Source organism: Triticum aestivum, chromosome 7A (assembly GCF_018294505.1).
Source record: "Triticum aestivum cultivar Chinese Spring chromosome 7A, IWGSC CS RefSeq v2.1, whole genome shotgun sequence".
Taxonomy (NCBI): domain Eukaryota; kingdom Viridiplantae; phylum Streptophyta; class Magnoliopsida; order Poales; family Poaceae; genus Triticum; species Triticum aestivum.
Genome location: NC_057812.1, coordinates 117,711,001 through 117,733,414, shown reverse-complemented (window position 1 = coordinate 117,733,414; position 22,414 = coordinate 117,711,001). Strand labels below are relative to the sequence as shown.

The following is a 22,414-nucleotide window of genomic DNA, read 5'->3' as shown; positions in this document are numbered from 1 at the left end:
ATCAAACTCTTAACGTAAAATGCTCTCATATGAAACACCTATGCATGCTTACAAATTGTAGCAGTTTCTAGCTTTTTATGGTGAGCCGATAAGCAACAGTACCTTATCCCTAATGCTTTCCATGCCAATTATTTTATGTGTGGCTTTAAAGCTTTATTTTTAACCTTCTTGCAGTAATGGATAATTACAAGAATGTTCCTCAGTTCCTCTACGGCTTAAGCCCATCTCAGATGGAAATGTTTAGGACTGATGACAACTCTTATAATCGGCAGTCAAAGAAAGTCACAGAGGTTAGTGAGATTATCGATTACTGCAGTTACATTACTAAAAGTAACTGGTGGCATCCAGTGCTATAAGTGACACTCTCAAATTCATTCCAAAGTACTCCAGACTCCAAAGCATGTCCCTTTCATCCATTCAGGTTAGCAGCAAGCAAGGCCATGTCATCTTTCTTTCCCTTAGAAGTTTAAAGAATCCAATTAGTCATTGAAAAATACTTTATGGCAAATAGTTGATGTTGTATATGTGTAACACGTGGAGAATATCAATGTAAGACATGATATGAGTTGGTGTAGCAGGTTCATTTGTTTGTAGCTATTACATAGGTGATCTCTTGTTAATAGAAATCACTCACTTTTTCGTTTTGGTATATTTATTCCCGTAGCTACTGTACAACACAACATGCAAGGAAATATATGTCTATTGAAATTTAATTTAATTTGTTCTTTGCTCTGTACAGAAATCTTGGATTCATAAATGGGAGAAGGACATAAGGGAGAAGAAGATTGCAAGGATGGAGAGGGAGCAGATCATTTGGAGGGATAGAATGCCACTGTTAGGTGTTTTTATGCATTTTTGTTTGCTTTCAACTGTGTTTGCACTAGCTGGAAATAAGTGACTAGGCAAGAAGTGTAGATGTATGGATATGCTCTAATGCTCCTGGTTTACTATAAATCTTGGATTTGTAATGATGTGTAATGCTGCTGGTTTATTACAAATTTGGGCTTGTTTTAGTTGTGAGACTTGTATGCATAAAATGGAATTGATAGATTTTTTTATTTCCTAATTAGTTAATAGTAGCGTGGGGGAAAATAGAGCGCTACTAGTATTTAGTATACTAGTAGCGTGTGGTACTGTAGATGCGCTACTACTAGTAGTAGCGTGGGTGGGAAATAGTAGTAGCATAGGTGGCACCCATGCTACTACTAAAATGTTAGTAGTAGCACGGGTTTATCCACGCCACTACTAACTTTTAGCTGTAGCGCGATACTACTAGCATGGGGACCCGCGCTACTAGTAGCCAATTTACCCACGTTGCTGGTAGCCTTTCTCCTAATAGTGTCTCTTCCATAATAGTTTGTAGTATTCAAATGATCGAACAATTAGTTTCTTAGTAATTTTGCCATCATATTCTGTAACAGACCACATCCTATATGTTTGACTTGTGTATTTCCTTAATGGTGGTAGATAACTTGAGAGAAGAAAAATAATGGTCTTCTACATATGTTGAACGAATGCATTGACCAATGATGTCTTGTGATGAATTGAATGTTATTTATCGTGTACTTAACATGAATTGAATATTATGAAGTTAATTTTGTGTTAATTTGTGGTGCTTTTACATGTGTGCTGAAATGTAGAAGCCTGATAGCAAGTGTGCCGGCAAAAGTATTGGGAATCACATAATCTCGGCATAGCTCAGTGTCAGATGACCTGTCAGCATAGCAATAGAGTAGAAATATCTGTCAGAATAGCACATTCAGATGAACTGTCGGAATAAAACTATCTATAGGTGTAGAAATGTATGTCGGTGTAGACCTCACCTACTGTGGAATACTATATGTCGGCATAGATTTCTCTACAGGCAAAGACCTTTCCAGCTAGGACTACAGGTGATAGCTCTTTTCTGTCAGCAACGGTCTTTGTCGACACTAAATGTGTCGCCTTATGTGACCTATGCCGATAGATTGTTCGATGCTGCTTTGAGTGTCGTGGTGTAGTGTCAGTAGTATATCTTCTATGCTCCGTGTCCTGATAGATAATTGCGATCATTTATCTAACTCTGTTCGTTATATGTTCCATGCGTGTAGTGTTCGTTGTGTTTCAATTCGTTGCACTCAAAGTTATCTGTTTGTATGCACATTTATTAATCATCTGGTGCTACTTTGTTGTTTAGTGGAGCTATTGTTTGATGAACATCTCTCAATAGATTACTTTTCTTTCATGATCAGGCTTGCTCATATTGTTTATCTTTGTCCTATTCCCTTTCTGTGTTACCATTGTTACTGTGAAAAATGCTTTGTCAGTATACTAGAAAAGATTATCATTGCTTTCATGTTTGGCATAGTCTTTCAAGTTGAGCCTATTTATCTTCGTGTGCCCGCCCTTATGTAGTTTCGGTATTCCTATTGTAGTATTACTTTCGCTATATTGCATCGAAATTATTAGTCTCGCATTCGCCCCCACCCCCTCTGGTCACTATACTCCCAATCCTACAAAATGCATTTAAGATGACCCTTGACGGAAGAGAGTTTATATTTATGGTTGTTACGAGTTTGCTTGGAATATAATAAATAGCCTACTAAGTCATATCTCAATCTTTTAGTTTGTCAAGGTCGTGTGCTTTAATGGTTGTCTGTAATCCTTTAATCATTGATTAGTGGAAGTTTGGCATGTTTTTTCTTAGTACCTACATATCAACAGTAAACACATACTTTCGGGGCCAATTAGGAAAAAAATTGGTGCTTTTGTTGTTGATTTTTCAATAATGTGCGGTTTTATTTGAAAGTGTAAATTCATAATGATAGGGTTCTTATTTTTTTCTCATTTACAAAAAGCAGGCTATGATGTTTACTTTGTGAAGGCACCATACAAAGGTCATCCAATGGCAGATGTCAATGTAAGGTTTCCTCGCAACAAAATTTGTATTTGAGTTTTGGGCACATACTTCGTCACATTCGAATGAACAACTCCGTTAGCAGCTGTTATGAACGGGCATCACTCATTCTTAAGTAAGATGTCGATTTCCGTACTCCAAGTTATGTTTTGATTTGAATGGAACTGTGTATTTCATATATTTTTCTTAGGTCTGGCTATTCAGTCTGATCTACAAACTATGAAATTTACTCCAAATTAACTTTGTTGTGATGCATCATGTCTATGGTTTTTAGATCAAGCAGTTGCATGCTTAAGTAAGATATCAATTTTCATACTCCAAGTTATGGTTTGATTTGAATGGAACTATATTTATTTTTCTTTGGTCCGGCTATTTAGTCTGATTTACAAACTACGAAATTTACTCCAAAGTTAACTTTGTTGTGGTGCATCGTCTACATGGTTTTTAGATCAAGTAGCTGCATCCTTAAGTAAGATGTCTAATTTCATACTCGAAGTTATGGCTTAATCTGAATGGAACTGTATTTCTTTTTGTTAGGTCCGGCTATTTAGTCTGGTTTAGAAACTATGAAATTTACTCCAACGTTAAATCAAGCAGCTGCATGCTTAAGTAAGATGTCGAATTTCATACTCCAAGTTATGGTTTGATTTGAATGGAACTGTATTTAATTTTTCTTAGGTCCGGCTATTCAGTCTGATTTACAAACTATGAAATTTACTCCGAAGTTAACTTTGGCATGGTGTATCATCTATATGGTTTTTTGATGAAACAACTGCATGCTTAAGTAAGATGTCAAATTTCATACACCAGGTTATGGTTTGGTTTGAATGGAATTTATTTTTTTAGGTCCGGCTATTCCGTCCGATTTACAAACTATGATATTTACTCCCAAGTTAACTTTGTTGCCGTGTATAATCTATATGGCTTAGATCAATCATATTGATTCCGTTTAAGCCTCCAGTTATAGATAATTGACGAGGTAAAAGCCATAGTCTTGTTTGCAGTTAACAGCCAAAGACTTAAGGACAAAGGGAATGTGTGTGTAATGGGGAATTGTATCTACAATTTATACCGGTGGATAAGGAGGTACGATTAACCGCTAGTATTTCATTTAAACTATATTGCGCTTGAAGAAGTGTGTGCCACACGACCAGTCGGAAAAAACAAAAACAAAGAAAACGAAGGCCGGAAACATGATACATCATGCGCTGCTGTTTTGTTGGAAAACTTAATTAAAAATGAATGTTAGGGAATAAACAAAATTATTTTAATGAAAATACCGTATTGGTTGAACTATTTTGTATTTTCTTGTACATAATTAATTTAATGAAAATACCGTATTGGTTGAATTATTTTTTATTTTCTTGTACATAATTAATTTAGTGAAAATACCGTAGAACGATTCTTCTACGGGTTCGTCTTAAGAAAAATTACTACTATGTTTGTGCTACAATCTGTGTGTCGTAAATGGATTTGAAAAACTTTCCATGACAGAATTGTTACAAAAACTATTATGTAATATAAATACGATCTTTTGTTGTATAAAAATTTGTGTATAGTTTATTTTTAGTTCAAGCCAGTAGCAACCCACGGGCACTTTCCTAGTCAATGAATAATATGATACCTTGTTAGATTTTTCTAAAAAGACTCATATTTTTTTGGCAGAGTGGTACCCTGGGATCTCGAACCTATTATTTGCCGACGATAGCCTGCTCTTTTTTAAGGCATGCAGAGAGGAGGCTGAATGCATTATGAAGACGCTTGACAAATTTCAGAAGGGCTTGGGTCAACTGTTAAGCAACAACAAATGCTCAATCCTTTTTAGCGATATTTGCCCAGAGTCTACACAACTTGTTGTTAAAGAGACCCTTCAGCTCTCAACTGCCACTTTTGAGAGTAAGTATTTGGGCCTCCCAACCCCGGAAGGACGCATGAAGGATTCGTCCTTCCAACCGATCATGGAATGGTTTATAAAGAGATGCTCGGATTGGTCTGAAAGATTCATGTCTTTTGCTGCTAAAGAAGCTTTAGTAAAATCAGTCCTGCAAGCTCTCCCCAGGTATTGCATGGGTGTGTTTAAGATGTCCCAGGGATTCTGTGATAAGTATGAGAAACTAATCCAGGAGTTTTGGTGGGGAGAGGAAAATGGACATCGGAAAGTGCACTGGATGTCATGGGATTGAATGGTCAAACCGAAGAGAGGGGGCGGCATAGGCTTCAAGGATATGAATCACTTTAACCAAGCCTTGCTGGCCAGACAGGCTTGGAGACTACTGCAAAGACCAGAGTCTCTATGTGCACGAGTCTTGAAGGCCAAGGACTACCCACACGGTGAGCTGATTGACACTGTCTTTGCTTCAGATGCCTCTCCCGTCTGGCGAGGGATCGAGCATGGACTGCAACTCCTAAAAGCAGGGCTAGTCTGGAGGATTGGAAACAGAGAGAAGGTTCATATCAAAAGAGACAATTGGATCCCAAGGGAGGAGGGGCTCCTATTGGGGAACGTAGCAGAAATTCAAAATTTTCCTACGTGTCACCAAGATCTATCTATGGAGAGACCAGCAACGAGTAGAAAGAGAGTGCATCTACATACCCTTGTAGATCGCTAAGCGGAAGCGTTCAAGTGAACGGGGTTGATGGAGTCGTACTCGTCGTGATTCAAATCACCGATGATCCTAGTGCCGAACGGACGGCACCTCCGCGTTCAACACACGTACAGCCCGGTGACGTCTCCCACGCCTTGATCCAGCAAGGAGAGAGGGAGAGGTTGAGGAAGACTCCATCCAACAGCAGCACAACGGCGTGGTGGTGGTGGAGGAGCGTGGCAATCCAGCAGGGTTTCGCCAAGCACCATGGGAGAGGAGGAGTAGGGAGAGAGGTAGGGCTGTGCCAGAACTTCGTCTATAGCTCCCATGCGCCTCCCCACTATATATAGGGTGGGAGGGGCTGGTTTCTTGCCCTCCAAGTCCATTGGGGCGTTGGCCAAGGTGGGAGGAAAGAAATCTCATTATTTCCTTCCCCACCGATTGTTATCCCCCCTTTTTAGGGATCTTGATCTTATCCCTTCGGGATATGATCTTATTCCTTCTAAGGGGGGATCTTGGTGCGCCTTGACCAGGGGTGTGGGGCCTTGCCCCCACTACCCACGTCCATGTGGGTCCCCCCATGCAGGTGGGCCCCACTCCGGAACCTTCTAGAACCTTCTCGGTACAATACCGAAAAATCCCGAACATTTTCTGGTGGCCAAAATAGGACTTCCCATATATAAATCTTTACCTCCGGACCATTCCGGAACTCCTCGTGACGTCCGGGATCTCATCCGGGACTCCGAACAAAATTCGGTAACCACAAACAAACTTCCTTTATAACCCTAGCGTCATCGAACCTTAAGTGTGTAGACCCTACGGGTTCGGGAGACATGTAGACATGACCGAGACGTTCTCCGGTCAATAACCAACAGCGGGATCTGGATACCCATGATGGCTCCCACATGTTCCACGATGATCTCATCGGATGAACCACGATGTCAAGGACTTAATCAATCCCGTATTCAATTCCCTTTGTCTATCGGTATGTTACTTGCCCGAGATTCGATCGTCGGTATCCAATACCTTGTTCAATCTCGTTACCGGCAAGTCACTTTACTCGTTCCGTAACACATCATCCCGTGATCAACTCCTTGGTCACATTGCGCATATGATGATGTCCTACCGAGTGGGCCCAGAGATACCTCTCCGTTTACACAGAGTGACAAATCCCAGTCTCGATCCGCATAAAACAATAGATACTTTCGGAGATACCTGTAGTGCACCTTTATAGTCACCCAGTTACGTTGTGACGTTTGATACACCCAAAGCACTCCTACGGTATCCATGAGTTACACGCTCTCATGGTCGAAGGAAGAGATACTTGACATTGGCAAAGCTCTAGCAAATGAACTACACGATCTTTTGTGCTAGTCTTAGGATTGGGTCTTGTCCATCACATCATTCTCCTAATGATGTGATCCCGTTATCAACGACATCCAATGTCCATAGCCAGGAAACCATGACTATCTGTTGATCACAACGAGCTAGTCAACTAGAGGCTCACTAGGGACATATTGTGGTCTATGTATTCACACGTGTATTACGATTTCCGGATAATACAGTTATAGCATGAATAAAAGACAATTATCATGAACAAGGAAATATAATAATAATACTTTTATTATTGCCTCTAGGGCATATTTCCAACAGTCTCCCACTTGCACTAGAGTCAATAATCTAGTTCACATCGCCATGTGATTAACACTCACAGGTCACATCGCCATGTGACTAATACCCAAGAGTTTACTAGAGTCAGTAGTCTAGTTCACATCACTATGTGATTAACACTCAATGAGTTTTATGTTTGATCATGTTGCTTGTGAGAGAGGTTTTAGTCAACGGGTCTAAACCTTTCAGAACCGTGTGTGCTTTACAAATCTATATGTCATCTCCTAGATGCAGCTACCACGCTCTATTTGGAGCTATTCCAAACAACTGTTCTACTTGGAGCTATTCTAAATTATTGCTCCATTATATGTATCCGGTCTCTCTACTCAGAGCTATCCGGATAGGTGTCAAGCTTGCATCGTCGTAACCTTTACGACGAACTCTTTTACCACCTCCATAATCGAGAAAATTCCTTAGTCCACTAGTTACTAAGGATAACTTTGACCGCTGTCCTGTGAGCCATTCTTGGATCACTCTTGTACCCCTTGACTGACTCATGGCAAGGCACACTTCAGGTGCGGTACACAGCATAGCATACTGAAGAGCCTACGTCTTAAGCATAGGGGACGACCTTCGTCCTTTCTCTCTATTCTGCCGTGGTCGAGCTTTAAGTCTTAACTTCGTACCTTACAACTCAGGCAAGAACTCCTTCTTTGACTGGTCCATCTTGAACACCTTCAAGATCATGTCAAGGTATGTGCTCATTTGAAAGTATTATTAAGCATTTTGATCTATCCTTATAGATCTTGATGCTCAATGTTCAAGTAGCTTAATCCAGGCTTTCCATTGAAAAACACTTTCAAAATAACCCTATATGCTTTCCAGAAATTCTACGTCATTTCTGATCAACAATATGTCAACAACATATACTCATCAGAAATTCTATAGTGCTCCCACTCACTTCTTTGGAAATACAAGTTTCTCGTAAACTTTGTACAAACCCAAAATCTTTGATCATCATCAAAGCACACATTCCAACTCCGAGATGCTCACTCCAGTCCTTAGAAGGATTGCTGGAGCTTTGCATACTTATTAGCATCTTTTGGGATTGACAAAACCTTCCGGTTGTATCACATACAACCTTTCCTCAAGTATAACGTCGAGGAAACAATGTTTTGACATCCTATCTGCAAGATTTCATCAATCATGCAGTAACTGCTAATCCAATTCCAACAGACTCTTAGCATCGCTACGAGTGAGAAAACCTCACCGTAATCAACTCCTTGAACTTGTCGGAAAATATCTTAACGACAAGTCGAGCTTTCTTAATGGTAATTCTTACCATCATTGTCTGTCTTCCTTTTAAAATCCATCCGTACCCAATGGCCTTACGACCATCAAGTATTTCTTCCAAAGTCATGGATCCGTTCTCGGATTTTATGGCCTCGAGCCATTTATCAGAATCCGGGCCCACCATTGCTTCTTCATAGCTCGTAGGTTCATTGTTGTCCAGCAACATGACTTCCAAGACAGGATTACGTACCACTCTGATGTAGTACGTATCCTTGTCATCCCACGAGGTTTGGTAGTGACTTGATACGAAGTTTCATGATCAACATCACAAGCTTCCACTTCAATTGGTGTAGGTGCCACATGAACAACTTCCTGTGCCCTGCCACACACTAGTTGAAGAGACGGTTCAATAACCTCATCAAGTTTCCACCATCCTCCCACTCAATTCTTTCGAGAGAAACTTTTCCTCGAGAAAGGACCCGATTCAAGAAACAATCCATATTGCTTTCGGATCTGAATTAGGAGGTATACCCAACTGTTTTGGGTTTCCTATGAAGATGCATTTTATCCGCTTTGGGTTCGAGCTTATCAACCTGAAACTTTTTCATATAAGCGTCGCAGCCCCAAACTTTTAAGAAACGACAACTTAGGTTTCTCTAAACCATAATTCATACGGTGTCATCTCAACGGAATTACGTGGTGCCCTATTTAAAGTGAATGTGGTTGTCTCTAATGCCTAACCCATGAACGATAGTGGTAATTCGATAAGAGACATCATGGTATGAATCATATCCAATAGGGTGCAGTTATGATGTTCGGACACACCATCACACTATGGTGTTCCAAGCGGTATTAATTGCGAAACAATTTCCACAATGTCTTAATTGTGTGCCAAAACTCGTAACTCAGATACTCATCTCTATGATCTTATCATAGACATTTTATCCTCTTGTCACGATGATCTTCAACTTTACTCTGAAATTACTTGAACCATTCAATAATTCAGACTTGTGTTTCATCAAGTAAATATATTCAACATCTACTCAAATCATCTGTGAAGTAAGAACATAATGATATTCACTGTATGCCTCAGCACTCATTGGACTACACACATCAAAATGTGTTACTTCCGACAAGTTGCTATCTTGTTCCATCTTACTGAAACCGAGGCTTTTCAGTCATCTTGCCCATGTGGTATGATTTGCATATCTCAAGTGATTCAAAATCAAGTGAGTTCAAACGGTCCATTTGCATGGAGTTTCTTCATGCATATATACCAATAGACATGGTTCGCATGTCTCAAACTTTTAAAAAATGAGTGAGTCCAAAGATCCATCAACATGGAGCTTCTTCATGCATTTTATACCGATATGACTTACGTGGCAGTGCCACAAATAGGTGGTACTATCATTACTATCTTATATCTTTTGGCATGAAAATGTGTATCACTACGATCGAGATTCAATAAACCATTCCTTTAGGTGCAAGACCATTGAAGGTTTTATTCAAACAAATAGAGTAACCATTATTCTCCTCAAATGAATAACCGTATTGCGATAGACATAATCCAATCATGTCTATGCTCAACGCAAACACCAATCTCGATGGTAGAGGGAGCGTGTGATGCTTGATCATATCAACATTGGAAACACTTCCAACACATATCGTCAGCTCACCTTTAGCTAGTCTCCTTATATTTCGTAGCTTTTATTTCGAGTTACTAACACTTAGCAATCGAACCGGTATCTAATACCCTTATGCTACTAGGAGTACTAGTAAAGTACACATTAACATAATGTATATCCAATATACTTCTATCGACCTTGCCAGCCTTCTCATCTACCAAGTATCTAGGGTAATGCTGTTCCAGTGGTTGTTCCCCTTATTACAGAAGCACTTAGTCTCGGGTTTGGGTTCAACCTTGGGTTTCTTCACTAGAGCAGCAGCTGAATTGCCGTTTCATGAAGTATCCCTTTGTTCCCTTGCCCTTCTTGAAACTAGTGGTTTCACCAACCATCAACAATTGATGCTCCTTCTTGATTTCTACTTTCGCGGTGTCAAACATCATGAATATTTCAAGGATCATCATATCTATCCCTGATATGTTATAGTTCATCACGAAGCTCTAGCAGCTTGGTGGCAATGACTTCGGGGAAACATCACTATCTCATCTGGAGGATCAACTCCCACTCGATTCAAGTGATTGTTGTGCTCAGACAATCTGAGCACAAGCTCAACGATTGAGCTTTTCTCCCTTAGTTTGCAGGCTAAGAAAATCGTCGGAGGTCTTATACCTCTTGACGTGGGCACGAGCCTGAAATCCCAATTTCAGCCCTCGAAACATCTCATATGTTCTGCGACGTTTCGAAAACGTCTTTAGTGCCTCTACTTAAACCATTTAATTGAACTATCACGTAGTTATCAAAACGTGTATGTCCGATGTTCGCAACATCGACAAACGACGTTTGGGGTTCAGCACACTGAGCGGTGCATTAAGGACATAAGCTTTCTACTGATCGCATAATCGCTACTATCAACTTTCAACTATATTTTCTCTAGGAACATATCTAAACAGTGGAACTAAAGCGCGAGCTTACGACATAATTTGTAAAAAGGTCTTTTGACTATGTTCAAGATAATTAAGTTCATCTTATGAACTCCCACTCAGATAGACATCCCTCTGGTCATCTAAGTGATTACATGATCCGAGTCAACTAGGCCGTGTCCGATCATCACGTGAGACGGACTAGTTAACATCGGTGAACATCTTCATGTTGATCGTATCTACTATACGACTCATGCTCGACCTTTCGGTCTCCGTGTTCCGAGGCCATGTCTGCACATGCTAGGCTCGTCAAGTTAACCCTAAGTGTTTTCGCTGTGTAAAACTGTCTTACACCCGTTGTATGTGAACGTAAGAATCCATCACACCCGATCATCACGTGGTGCTTAGAAGCGACGAACTGTAGCAACGGTGCACAGTTAGGGGAGAACACTTCTTGAAATTTTATAAGGGATCATCTTATTTACTACCGTCGTCCTAAGCAAACAAGATGCATAAACATGATAAACATCACATGCAATCAAATAGTGACATGATATGGCCAATATCATTTTGCTCCTTTTGATCTTCATCTTCGGGGCTCCATGATCATCATCGTCACCGGCACGACACCATGATCTCCATCATCATGATCTCCATCATCGTGTCTTCATGAAGTTGTCACGCCAACGACTACTTCTACTTCTATGACTAACGCGTTAAGCAATAAAGTAAAGTAGTTTGCATGGCGTTCTTCAATGACACGCAGGTCATACAATAAATAAAGACAACTCCTATGGCTCCTGCCGGTTGTCATACTCATCGACATGCAAGTCATCAATCCTATTACAAGAACATGATCAATCTCATACATCACATATCATTCATCACATTCTTCTTGGCCATATCACATCACATAGCATACCCTGCAAAAACAAGTTAGACGTCCTCTAATTGTTGTTGCATGTTTTACGTGGCTGCTATGGGTTTCTAGCAAGAACGTTTCTTACCTACGCAAGACCACAACGTGATATGCCAATTGCTATTTACCCTTCATAAGGACCCTTTTCATCGAATCCGTTCCGACTAAAGTGGGAGAGACTGGCACCCGCTAGCCACCTTATGCACCAAGTGCATGTCAATCGGTGGAACCTGTCTCACGTAAGAGTACGTGTAAGGTCGGTCCGGGCCGCTTCATCCCACAATACCGTCGAAACAAGATTGGACTAGTAACGGTAAGCATATTGAACAACATCAATGCCCACAACTACTTTGTGTTCTACTCGTGCGAAGAATCTACGCAATAGACCTAGCTCATGATGCCACTGTTGGGGAACGTAGCAGAAATTCAAAATTTTCCTACGTGTCATCAAGATCTATCTATGGAGAGACCAGCAACGAGTAGAAGAGAGTGCATCTACATACCCTTGTAGATCGCTAAGCGGAAGCGTTCAAGTGAACGGGGTTGATGGAGTCGTACTCGTCGTGATTCAAATCACCGATGATCCTAGTGCCGAACGGACGGCACCTCCGCGTTCAACACACGTACAGCCCGGTGACGTCTCCCACGCCTTGATCCAGCAAGGAGAGAGGGAGAGGTTGAGGAAGACTCCATCCAACAGCAGCACAACGGCGTGGTGGTGGTGGAGGAGCGTGGCAATCCAGCAGGGTTTCGCCAAGCACCATGGGAGAGGAGGAGTAGGGAGAGAGGTAGGGCTGTGCCAGAACTTCGTCTATAGCTCCCATGCGCCTCCCCACTATATATAGGGTGGGAGGGGCTGGTTTCTTGCCCTCCAAGTCCATTGGGGCGTTGGCCAAGGTGGGAGGAAAGAAATCTCATTATTTCCTTCCCCACCGATTGTTATCCCCCCTTTTTAGGGATCTTGATCTTATCCCTTCGGGATATGATCTTATTCCTTCTAAGGGGGGATCTTGGTGCGCCTTGACCAGGGGTGTGGGGCCTTGCCCCCACTACCCACGTCCATGTGGGTCCCCCCATGCAGGTGGGCCCCACTCCGGAACCTTCTAGAACCTTCTCGGTACAATACCGAAAAATCCCGAACATTTTCTGGTGGCCAAAATAGGACTTCCCATATATAAATCTTTACCTCCGGACCATTCCGGAACTCCTCGTGACGTCCGGGATCTCATCCGGGACTCCGAACAAAATTCGGTAACCACAAACAAACTTCCTTTATAACCCTAGCGTCATCGAACCTTAAGTGTGTAGACCCTACGGGTTCGGGAGACATGTAGACATGACCGAGACGTTCTCCGGTCAATAACCAACAGCGGGATCTGGATACCCATGATGGCTCCCACATGTTCCACGATGATCTCATCGGATGAACCACGATGTCAAGGACTTAATCAATCCCGTATTCAATTCCCTTTGTCTATCGGTATGTTACTTGCCCGAGATTCGATCGTCGGTATCCAATACCTTGTTCAATCTCGTTACCGGCAAGTCACTTTACTCGTTTCGTAACACATCATCCCGTGATCAACTCCTTGGTCACATTGCGCATATGATGATGTCCTACCGAGTGGGCCCAGAGATACCTCTCCGTTTACACAGAGTGACAAATCCCAGTCTCGATCCGCATAAAACAATAGATACTTTCGGAGATACCTGTAGTGCACCTTTATAGTCACCCAGTTACGTTGTGACGTTTGATACACCCAAAGCACTCCTACGGTATCCATGAGTTACACGCTCTCATGGTCGAAGGAAGAGATACTTGACATTGGCAAAGCTCTAGCAAATGAACTACATGATCTTTTGTGCTAGTCTTAGGATTGGGTCTTGTCCATCACATCATTCTCCTAATGATGTGATCCCGTTATCAACGACATCCAATGTCCATAGCCAGGAAACCATGACTATCTGTTGATCACAACGAGCTAGTCAACTAGAGGCTCACTAGGGACATATTGTGGTCTATGTATTCACACGTGTATTACGATTTCCGGATAATACAGTTATAGCATGAATAAAAGACAATTATCATGAACAAGGAAATATAATAATAATACTTTTATTATTGCCTCTAGGGCATATTTCCAACAGCTCCAGCCTGCTAATTTCATCCGGCGATCTAGGTTGAGATGGGTGAACCAATTGATGTTGGCCGACGACAGTGGATGGAACTCAGACCTGATATATCAATTATTTTATCCGTTTGATGCAGAGGCTATCTGTAATATCAAGCTACCTAGGTCGCATACTGAAGATGTACTGGCTTAGGCACTTTGAGAAATCTGGTTCCTTCACAGTTATGAGTGCATATAGATTGGCGGTTTCACTCCAAAACAAAGTGAACCACCCAACTTCTACCTCAACAAATGGTGCGGATGATCACAACATCTGGGATTCGATATGGAAAGCAAATGTGCCAGAAAAGGTTAAAATCCTCGGATGGAGAGTTGCAACTAACACTCTAGCTACGTGGAAGAATAAATGGAGACGGACGCTGGAGTTGGACAGCAGGTGTACCATATGTGGCAGAGAAGAAGAAGATGAATACCATGCAGTTGTAGCCTGCACAAAAAGCAAGGCACTGAGGGATAAAATGAGAGATGTCTGGGCTCTACCTAGCGAGATGCAGTTCAAATACATGGGGACAGATTGGTTACAGAACCTACTTATCCCTTGCAGTGCCGAGATGAGAGCAAAAATCCTCCTCCTGTGGCGTTGCTAGTTCCTCCGAGATGACTGTATCCACAACACAAGGAAGGAGCAAATTACCCGATCAACGCTCTTCTTGAAACAATACGAGGAGGAAATCAGTTGCACTAGTGCAGTTGATAAGGAGCCTCCAAAAATGAAACAAAAGGAGGTGGTAGCAGTGAAGACTTTGGTCGGGCGAACCCCCTCGGATCCCCAGTCAGTTACAGCCAGTATGATAATAGAGAACATCGGGAAAGCCACTTCTAATCAATGGTGTCCCCTAGTTGCTGGCACCATTAAACTGAACACGGACGCGGCGTTCCTGGCTAACAGCGGCGTGTCCCATGCGGGTGCGATTGCGCGTAACCACAGGGGAGAGGTCATCTTCTCACTGTCCAAGCAGATCGCCAACTGTGCCACAGTGGAGGAAGCCGAGGCGATAGCCCTACATGCTGGACTGCATGCCCTTTTGAATTTGTACAGGGGGCCAATCACTGCTGAAATAGACTGCACCTTCCTATCAAATGAGCTGCGCCCGGGTGCAAGCAACCTCTCTGCTTGGTACCCCGCTATCGTCGACATTAAGATGGAGCTGGCGAAATTCAGTGCTGCCCAGGTTAATTACACGAGCAGGAGCCAAAACAACATGGCCCACCTCCTAGCCGCTCGAGCTAGAACCTAGGACGACGTATATATAGTGGCGGGCGTCCCAGATGATTTGGCTGCAGCTTTAGCTGCCGACCCTATGTTGGCTCAGGAGTAGTTTTGTGTACTCATGCTTTCCTCAAAAAAAAAGAATCTCCCTTGGCTCGCCGCATCACGCCTCCATCCTCGGTCGGGGGGAATGGAGTTGGAAGAAACGGGCGCCGTTGATGAAGTACACGGCTGAAGAAGCAAGGGGAGCATGGGGTTTCACAACGGATCTCGGAGGAGAGAAAGCTTTTCATCGATCCCCTTCGCTTCCCTGCTTGGGTGTGGCACGTTCCTCGCTTCATAGCATCTTCCATGTATGAAAGTATATTTTAGATTATCTATATGACAATTGTATGTACAAACTCTTATACACTACTCTATAATACTTGTGTGAAACCATCTTTATGTATAATATATCCCTCCTAGGTGTTCATCTCGTTGGCAATGTGTTAATCTATTTGCGTTGGTAAAATGGCTCCTTTTGTGATACATTGGAACTTTATGATTTAGACTTTAATGAAAGCATGTAATTTGAATTTGTGTCTGCCATTTGAATTGCATATCTATACCCTATATAGTGTGCGGATAATTTTGAAAGATGGTTGTTGGATGAAGCAAATCCGACAGTGTAGAGATGATAAATCTGTATACTATTGGCCATTGGATATCATCTACATTTTATCAGATTTTTCCACATGTACAATCTAGAAGACTTCATAGTTGAACATATAAACCCTCGTAAAGTGCTAGGCAGAACCGCGCCCTCCACGTCGCCCCATATAAATCGCTATGCCACCGCTTGTAAATTCTGCACCCCGCCGATAGTCTTTTCAGCGGGCCAAGGGCATTTTGGTCTTTCCAGCGGGCCAAAAAGGCAGGCAGCGCAGGCAGGAGCCAGAGCGCGACCCTAGCCGCGTCCTCGCCTCCTCCTCCATCCTCGCCGCCTCCTCGCCTCCTCCTCCATCCGCGCGCCGCCTCCTCCATTCGCGCGCCTCGGCGGCGACCCCATGGCGGGCGGCCGGGTCGGAGCGGTCCCCCGCGTCCCTCCTTCCCCGCTCAGCGCTCTCTAGCCGTCGCGCAGCAACTCCTCTCGTCTCCTTCTCTCGCTTCAGCCGCCGCCGCTAGCAGCTCCGCCTCCCCGCCTGGCAGCGGCCAGAGAAGAGCTGCTTCGCCTCCCCACCTCACCCCCCGCTCCTCTCCACCCCGTAGCCGCCTCCCTAGCTCCTCGTCCCCTTCACCAGTCCATCCCTCCTCATCCCAAATCCAGCGGATCAGAGGCGTGCGGACGCAGAGGCGAATTTCTCCAGCGGCGATGGCAACCTGCAAGCAAAGGGCGGTGGCGGCGGCGCTCGATTTGATCTGCAGGAGAGAGAGATGGAGAGGAGGGACGCCGCCATGGGAGAGCAGGGCCAACATGGTCTTCATGGTGGGCATGGAGGAGCAGAGGAGGATGACGGTGGGCGGTGGGAGCAGAGTAGCAGGACTTCCTGGCGGCGCTCGCGTCATGGTGGAGTGGAGGACTCGTCGTCCATCATCGCCATCCCCAATCTAGGTTGCTCCCCCCTCCTCCCCAAGTTATTATCTCAGTTCTCTGATTCTATGATTTTGATTTTTCAGTTTGTGTTTTTTTCAGATCTGAGCTAGAAAAGAAGAGAAATAATCTTGTGGAATTTCAGATCTGAGATAGGAACGGGGAGAAATATCTTATGAAAGAGCTTGACGAAAAAGGAAGGGGTGAATCATCTCTTTCTCACGTTCATGTTTTTTTCTGCATTTTAATTTTTAAGATGCAGGTTGGCCAATTGTAACAATAGAAATATATGCGCATTTTTTGTTTGTGTACTTCAATAAAAATATATTTTCACTTGACCTAGAGGGAGGTTGCATCCAGTTATTATTTCTGGGAGATTTATTGATGAAGGTCTAAACATGTTAAGATATATTGATGAGATATCACTCATGAAGGAATGCTCAAGGGCATAAGATCTAATGTTCTTCATATTATATAGCCATCTGGTATAAATTGCTAGAGTAGATAAGAAACAGATTTCCAACATACTCCCTCCGTTCCAAAATAGATGACTCAACTTTATACTAATGTTAGTACAAAGTTGAGTCATCTATTTTGGAACGGAGGGAGTAATAAACAGCTCACATTCCTTGGTATTAGCATATGGTTCTGACAAAAATATGTGCTTACTGAAACATAACGTGCTCTCCCCTGACGACCGGCGCAGGAGAGAGAAAGAGGAGAGGGAGGTGTGGCGACGGACGGGAGAGGGTCGACCTCACGGTCGGTGGCGGCTTGATCTGAGAGGAAGACGAGAGGGAGGTGTGGCGGCGGATGGGAGAGGGCCGACCTCGCGGTCAGTGGGGGCTCGATCTCTACAAGAAAGAAGGGGTTTGAACTCCTCCCATGTGTAAGCTCCTTCTCCTAATTCCTATCTCCTTAAATTAATTTATATTTTGCAGTTAGGATTTCTGCGTTTGGTTTTAATGATGGGTGTGCAGGAGCATGAGAGGGTGAGAAGAACAGAGCTGGAGGCAGGACCGCGATGCCAGAGCTCTAGGCGTCGCTCGCGTTGTCGTGGAGTGGAGAAGCGTCGCCGGCCATGACTGATGGTCGTTGCTCACCGGTCGTCGTCCCCTGTCCCCAATCCAGGTTGCACGTCCTCACACCGCCCACCCCCCTACCTCTTGATCCCCCCAGTTCTCTGGTAATCTGATTTCGATTTCTTTATTTTTTAAACATGATGTGCAGATCTGAGAAAGAAAGAGGAGAGGAAGAATCCTGAGGAAGAGTTTGATGAAGGTGTACTCTCTCTCTCTCTCTCTCTCTCAAAGTCAAGTTTTTTCTGCATTCTGATATTTGTTTGTTTTAGCCATGTGTAGATTAGTTTCTATGTATGCCAACTATTTTGTTTGCTTATATTCCAGCGACCTATGTTCCATACTGAATGCATATTTGTGAAGTGGTTCTTAGTTATATTCTGATAAAGAGAGAAAGAATTGGGGATAGAGGTATAAGGCCTTAGATTCTTTGCCTCCAACAGAAGAAATGATTCATGTGTGCCTCCCTTTTTGTTATATCTTACATACTTTTTTACCTGGGCAGATATCACATAGTCATGGTTGGCAGCTAATATCCAAAATTTTAGTGTTGTTAGTACACTAAGGTTTATCTTATTTTGGTAAAGGTTTTGTCTATCAAGAACTACATATGCTCGACATGGTGTCATGGTATCTGTAGTTGTTGTGGAGCCTGCTGGTATTCTCACCTTCCACTGCCTCTTTCCCCTCTCTGTATGAACCCTTTCCTCATTTGTTTTTGTTCGTGATATACTTTGCTTGTTTTGGCTCCTTTTAATTGATGCATTATTCTATCTATTTTTGTGTACTCAGGTGCCTCTGCGAGCTACATTGGAAGAATCCATGTATTTAGTTGTGGCATGTTTGGCAGCTACAGCAGCTTGATAATTAATTATTTCTCATCCAAGGTGATTTACTTCTCCCCTTTATGTATAATGGATGGATGTATGTGGTGGTTGGTTGTCATTACTGAAGCAAGAGTTGGCTGGAGTGATTTATCTTGCTAATGAGAATTTGTACATTTCCATTTATTTTTCGGTTATCCATTTGTTTTGTATAATATATGGATGTTGTAGGATAAAGATGAACTAAAAATTGACAGCATGTACAGAGCTGGACAAAGCTTATGAATGTACCATGGGAACACATAGTTCCCTTAAATTAATATTGTGCTTGCTTATTGGAACCATCTTTTGTTTCTTGCAATAGGGGGATTTATTCACAAGGCTTATCTTGTGGTGTGTCGGCAGCGCGACTGTACGCCACTGTTACTAGGTTGTTTCATTTCTACATCAACACAGGCAAAATGCTTATGTATTGCACATATTCTTATTTCTTTTGATTTTGCCTTGGTTGTTATTTTGCCAATCCTAGCCCGTCGCCAAGCTCATGATGCTGGTGTGCTCCGCCCAAGTGTCTGATCTAGGGGCCAATTGGAAGGTAAGATGTCTGCTCTTCCATTATGTGATTAATTCGTTTTCCTGTATATTCGAAAATATGGACTTGAATTCTCTTATGTTATGATTCAGGCCAGTATTGACATAGTAAGGTTGACCGTATCTATTATTTTAAAACAAAATATATGCTAAAAAGATTCATAAGAAACTCTCTCGTGAGAGATCTACCATTAGGAATATTCATATGTTTACTTCTAATTCATTAGCATGTCCTTTTTTTAGTTCATTGCTGCCTCCTTTTCTTTATGTTTGGCTTCTGATGCTTGTGGTGAATTGCATTTCACATGGCTAGATAAACTAAGATTAAAAAGGAAAACATGGTATTCTTTGACACAAGAGCATGATACCTTGGGTTCATTTGTTTAGACCTAGAACAAAAAACTACTTATGTTGCAATAGTTTCAGTGGAAGGTAGTTAGGTATTTATTTCACTATGCTGGAGAATATGCCTATTTGTAGGATATTGCAGTGAGGTACTGCCACAGCTAAGTATCAAATATGCATTATGTTCGGATAAGCCTTCCCAAAATGTAGATCACTTTACAGGGATCGTTGCTTCTTTATTTGTGGTGTACCATCTCTTCCTTATAAAGAATACATTGCATGCCTTGCAGGACAGGTTTTCTTCTTCACTGTTACCAGATTTCAAATGTACTATCTAGCAGACTAGCACGTGTGCATATGATGACTCCTTTTATCTTTGATGAAGGTATTGGGATTTCTTTAGGGGAAATGGTAACAATGGTGTTTGAAATGGTAAGTAAAATGGTGCTTTTTTTCATTGTCATGTTTAACCGAAGTTCTGTTCTGTTGTCATATTCAAAACTATGGTTTCTTGTTTGAAGTATCTTGAAGTGAGCAAAATTTGTATACTTGTTTTATAAGAGATCTCTTTGTGTAGAACTTGTGATATATGGCTGATTTCAATTTCATCTTTTTAGGTGCTTCTCAATTATAGGTGGAAAGCCTGGCATGGAGGCACATAGGCTTGCTGATTATGTTTCTGGATTGGCCCTTGAGAAGGAGACCAAAGCAAACTTCAGCAGGTATCAGGTGTGCATCCTCTATTCCTTGTGTTTGTCTTCCTAGCTGACCTTTGAGCATCTCTCAAAAAAAAAAAAACCTGACCTTGAGCATTGTACATTTTGGTAAATATAGTTAGTTACTTAGTTTACTAGCAGTTGCGATAGTCAGAGCACCTACATGCTTAGCTGCCATTTAGTAATCAGTAAGAACTAATTTGTGAAAATTAGGCCTGAAGAAATTGTGCTTCCCTGTTTTGTGCACATCAATACTTATGGTTACGTATTGTGACCAAATGAAGTAAACTTATACAAGATGCTTCTTCATTGTTTTGCTTGTGGAGTATAGTCTTATTTAAAGGCTTGTGGTTGGTCACCATTGTTGTGCAGTAATTTCTTGCCGAAGCACTGGTCCAAATTTATTATTGGTTTTGCTGGCGCTGCATGTAAGCCGGATCTACTTATTGTTCTATTTGCTTTGCTTCGTGAGCTCTTACCCATATACCTCTTTCATGATTTTGCCTCCATATGTTCGACCTGGTCTTTTTTCGAAGTTTGTCATGGTTTTCGTGGTAGTGTGAAGCTTGAGTAAAAGCACGTGACTTGTCTTCTGGATTGGTAGCTAACATTGAGATACTTATGTTTGTCGATGCCTTCCCTTTTTGCAGTAACATCCATGCTTCCAGCGTATGTTGAACATCAGAATTTTCTTGGCTGTTTGTTGTAGTTTCTTTTCAGGATTTGGAAAATTGTGCAGCTATATTTATTGTAGAACAACAGACTTGTTTCTGGATTGGTAGCTAAAATAGAGATAATTACGCTTGTCGATGCCTTCCTTTTTTGAATAACATCCATACTTCCAGTGTATGTAGAACATCAGATTTTTCTTGGTTGCTTGTTGTAGTTTGTTTTCAGGGTTTGGAAAATTCTGCAGCTATATTTATTTGAAGATGTTGCCTTAAGTGAGCATGCGCAATATCCGCTGCTTTATGTTGTGTGCCGACAAGTTCCTCTATTTTAGATGGTTATGTCTTTCCACTTTTGAAAATATGTGTCTGTTTTGTTTAGCTGACTATAATTCCTCTTTTTTGATTGCTCACAGCATGTTCTTTTTTGATTGTTTGTTTAGGTATCTAAGAATGCTGATGATTACACTCGGAGCAAGCCTTGTCGCGGCGCTGCAAGTGTTGCCCCCCTCCTCAAGGGCAAGGTGAAGGAAGGTGCCTGTGTGGTTCTTCTGCAGCTCGCAACGAGGATTGCTGTGTCCCTGCACAAGAATGCCAAGAAGTCCTTCTCAGAGACGTAAGCATGTTTCTGCCATGATTTCCTTTAGTTGGATTTTGTGGATTTAGGTGTTGAAAAATTATGGGTTGTGGATGCAGGATTAAGGACATGTACATGCACTACAACGAGAGATCTGGGCTGCTTCTTTGTGGCTTCCAAACTTGAAATGTTTATCTGGAAGTTAGTTTAGTTTTTTTTTGTGGATTCACGGCTTCTTACATGTACCATCCTCTTAGACCTTTAGGTTTCCAAAGAAACTAAATAAAGATATGGTGGTATGGTCTCAATAGTACAACTTAACATTTCATGTTTTATATTTTCTCTGAAATTTGCTCTTGAACAATCATTGTATCTATGTTAGATCCGGTAAGAAAAGGCGGCTTCCAAGCAGAGGATGCGGGAGTGTTGGTCACATTTGGTTTTTGACTTACGTGTCTAAATATTCTCACAATACCTGGCTCCCTCTCGGCCTTTGCGCCATTGGCGCAAGGAGTCATCTAGTTGAACTTAAGCATAATGCACAAACCTCAAAACACAAGCACTTCTTCTTTGTTCTACAATCTTCCGTATCATAATTGTTCAAATTTTTTTTGCATGAATTGCCATTATTTGTTTTTACTTTATGCTTTACAAAGTACAATTTCATGAATATTAAAATAGATTAGCTTTTTTATAAAAACTAATTGATTTTGAACGAGATAAACTATAAGAATTAAACGAACATCTACATCATAAATATATGACTCAAAATTTACATGCTATAATGTGGTAT

The 22,414-nt window shown here is 42.0% G+C and overlaps 1 protein-coding gene across 22 annotated transcripts; it reads left to right on the top strand.

Annotated features, from left to right (window-relative positions):
* The first annotated feature begins 16,098 nt into the window (after positions 1 to 16,098).
* Positions 16,099 to 21,929, top strand: LOC123150003 (uncharacterized). 22 transcript variants are annotated; one of them, XR_006474904.1, is made up of 14 exons: positions 16,113 to 16,842; positions 16,924 to 17,024; positions 17,528 to 17,710; positions 17,802 to 17,952; positions 18,052 to 18,102; positions 18,488 to 18,593; positions 18,693 to 18,787; positions 19,089 to 19,154; positions 19,254 to 19,319; positions 19,951 to 19,955; positions 20,046 to 20,092; positions 20,278 to 20,389; positions 21,488 to 21,660; positions 21,741 to 21,929. XR_006474904.1 is itself a non-coding variant. In XM_044569802.1 (4 exons), exons 1-4 carry the CDS (start codon positions 19,940 to 19,942, stop codon positions 21,805 to 21,807), a joined length of 351 nt encoding a protein of 116 aa, XP_044425737.1. In that variant the 5' UTR covers positions 19,329 to 19,939; the 3' UTR covers positions 21,808 to 21,929. The 22 variants fall into 22 exon arrangements, 2 of the variants coding, with proteins under 2 accessions (XP_044425737.1, XP_044425738.1); XR_006474914.1 differs by having other exon boundaries at positions 18,488 to 18,558; positions 19,951 to 20,092; XR_006474905.1 differs by lacking the exon at positions 19,951 to 19,955.
* Positions 21,930 to 22,414: the final 485 nt, after the last annotated feature.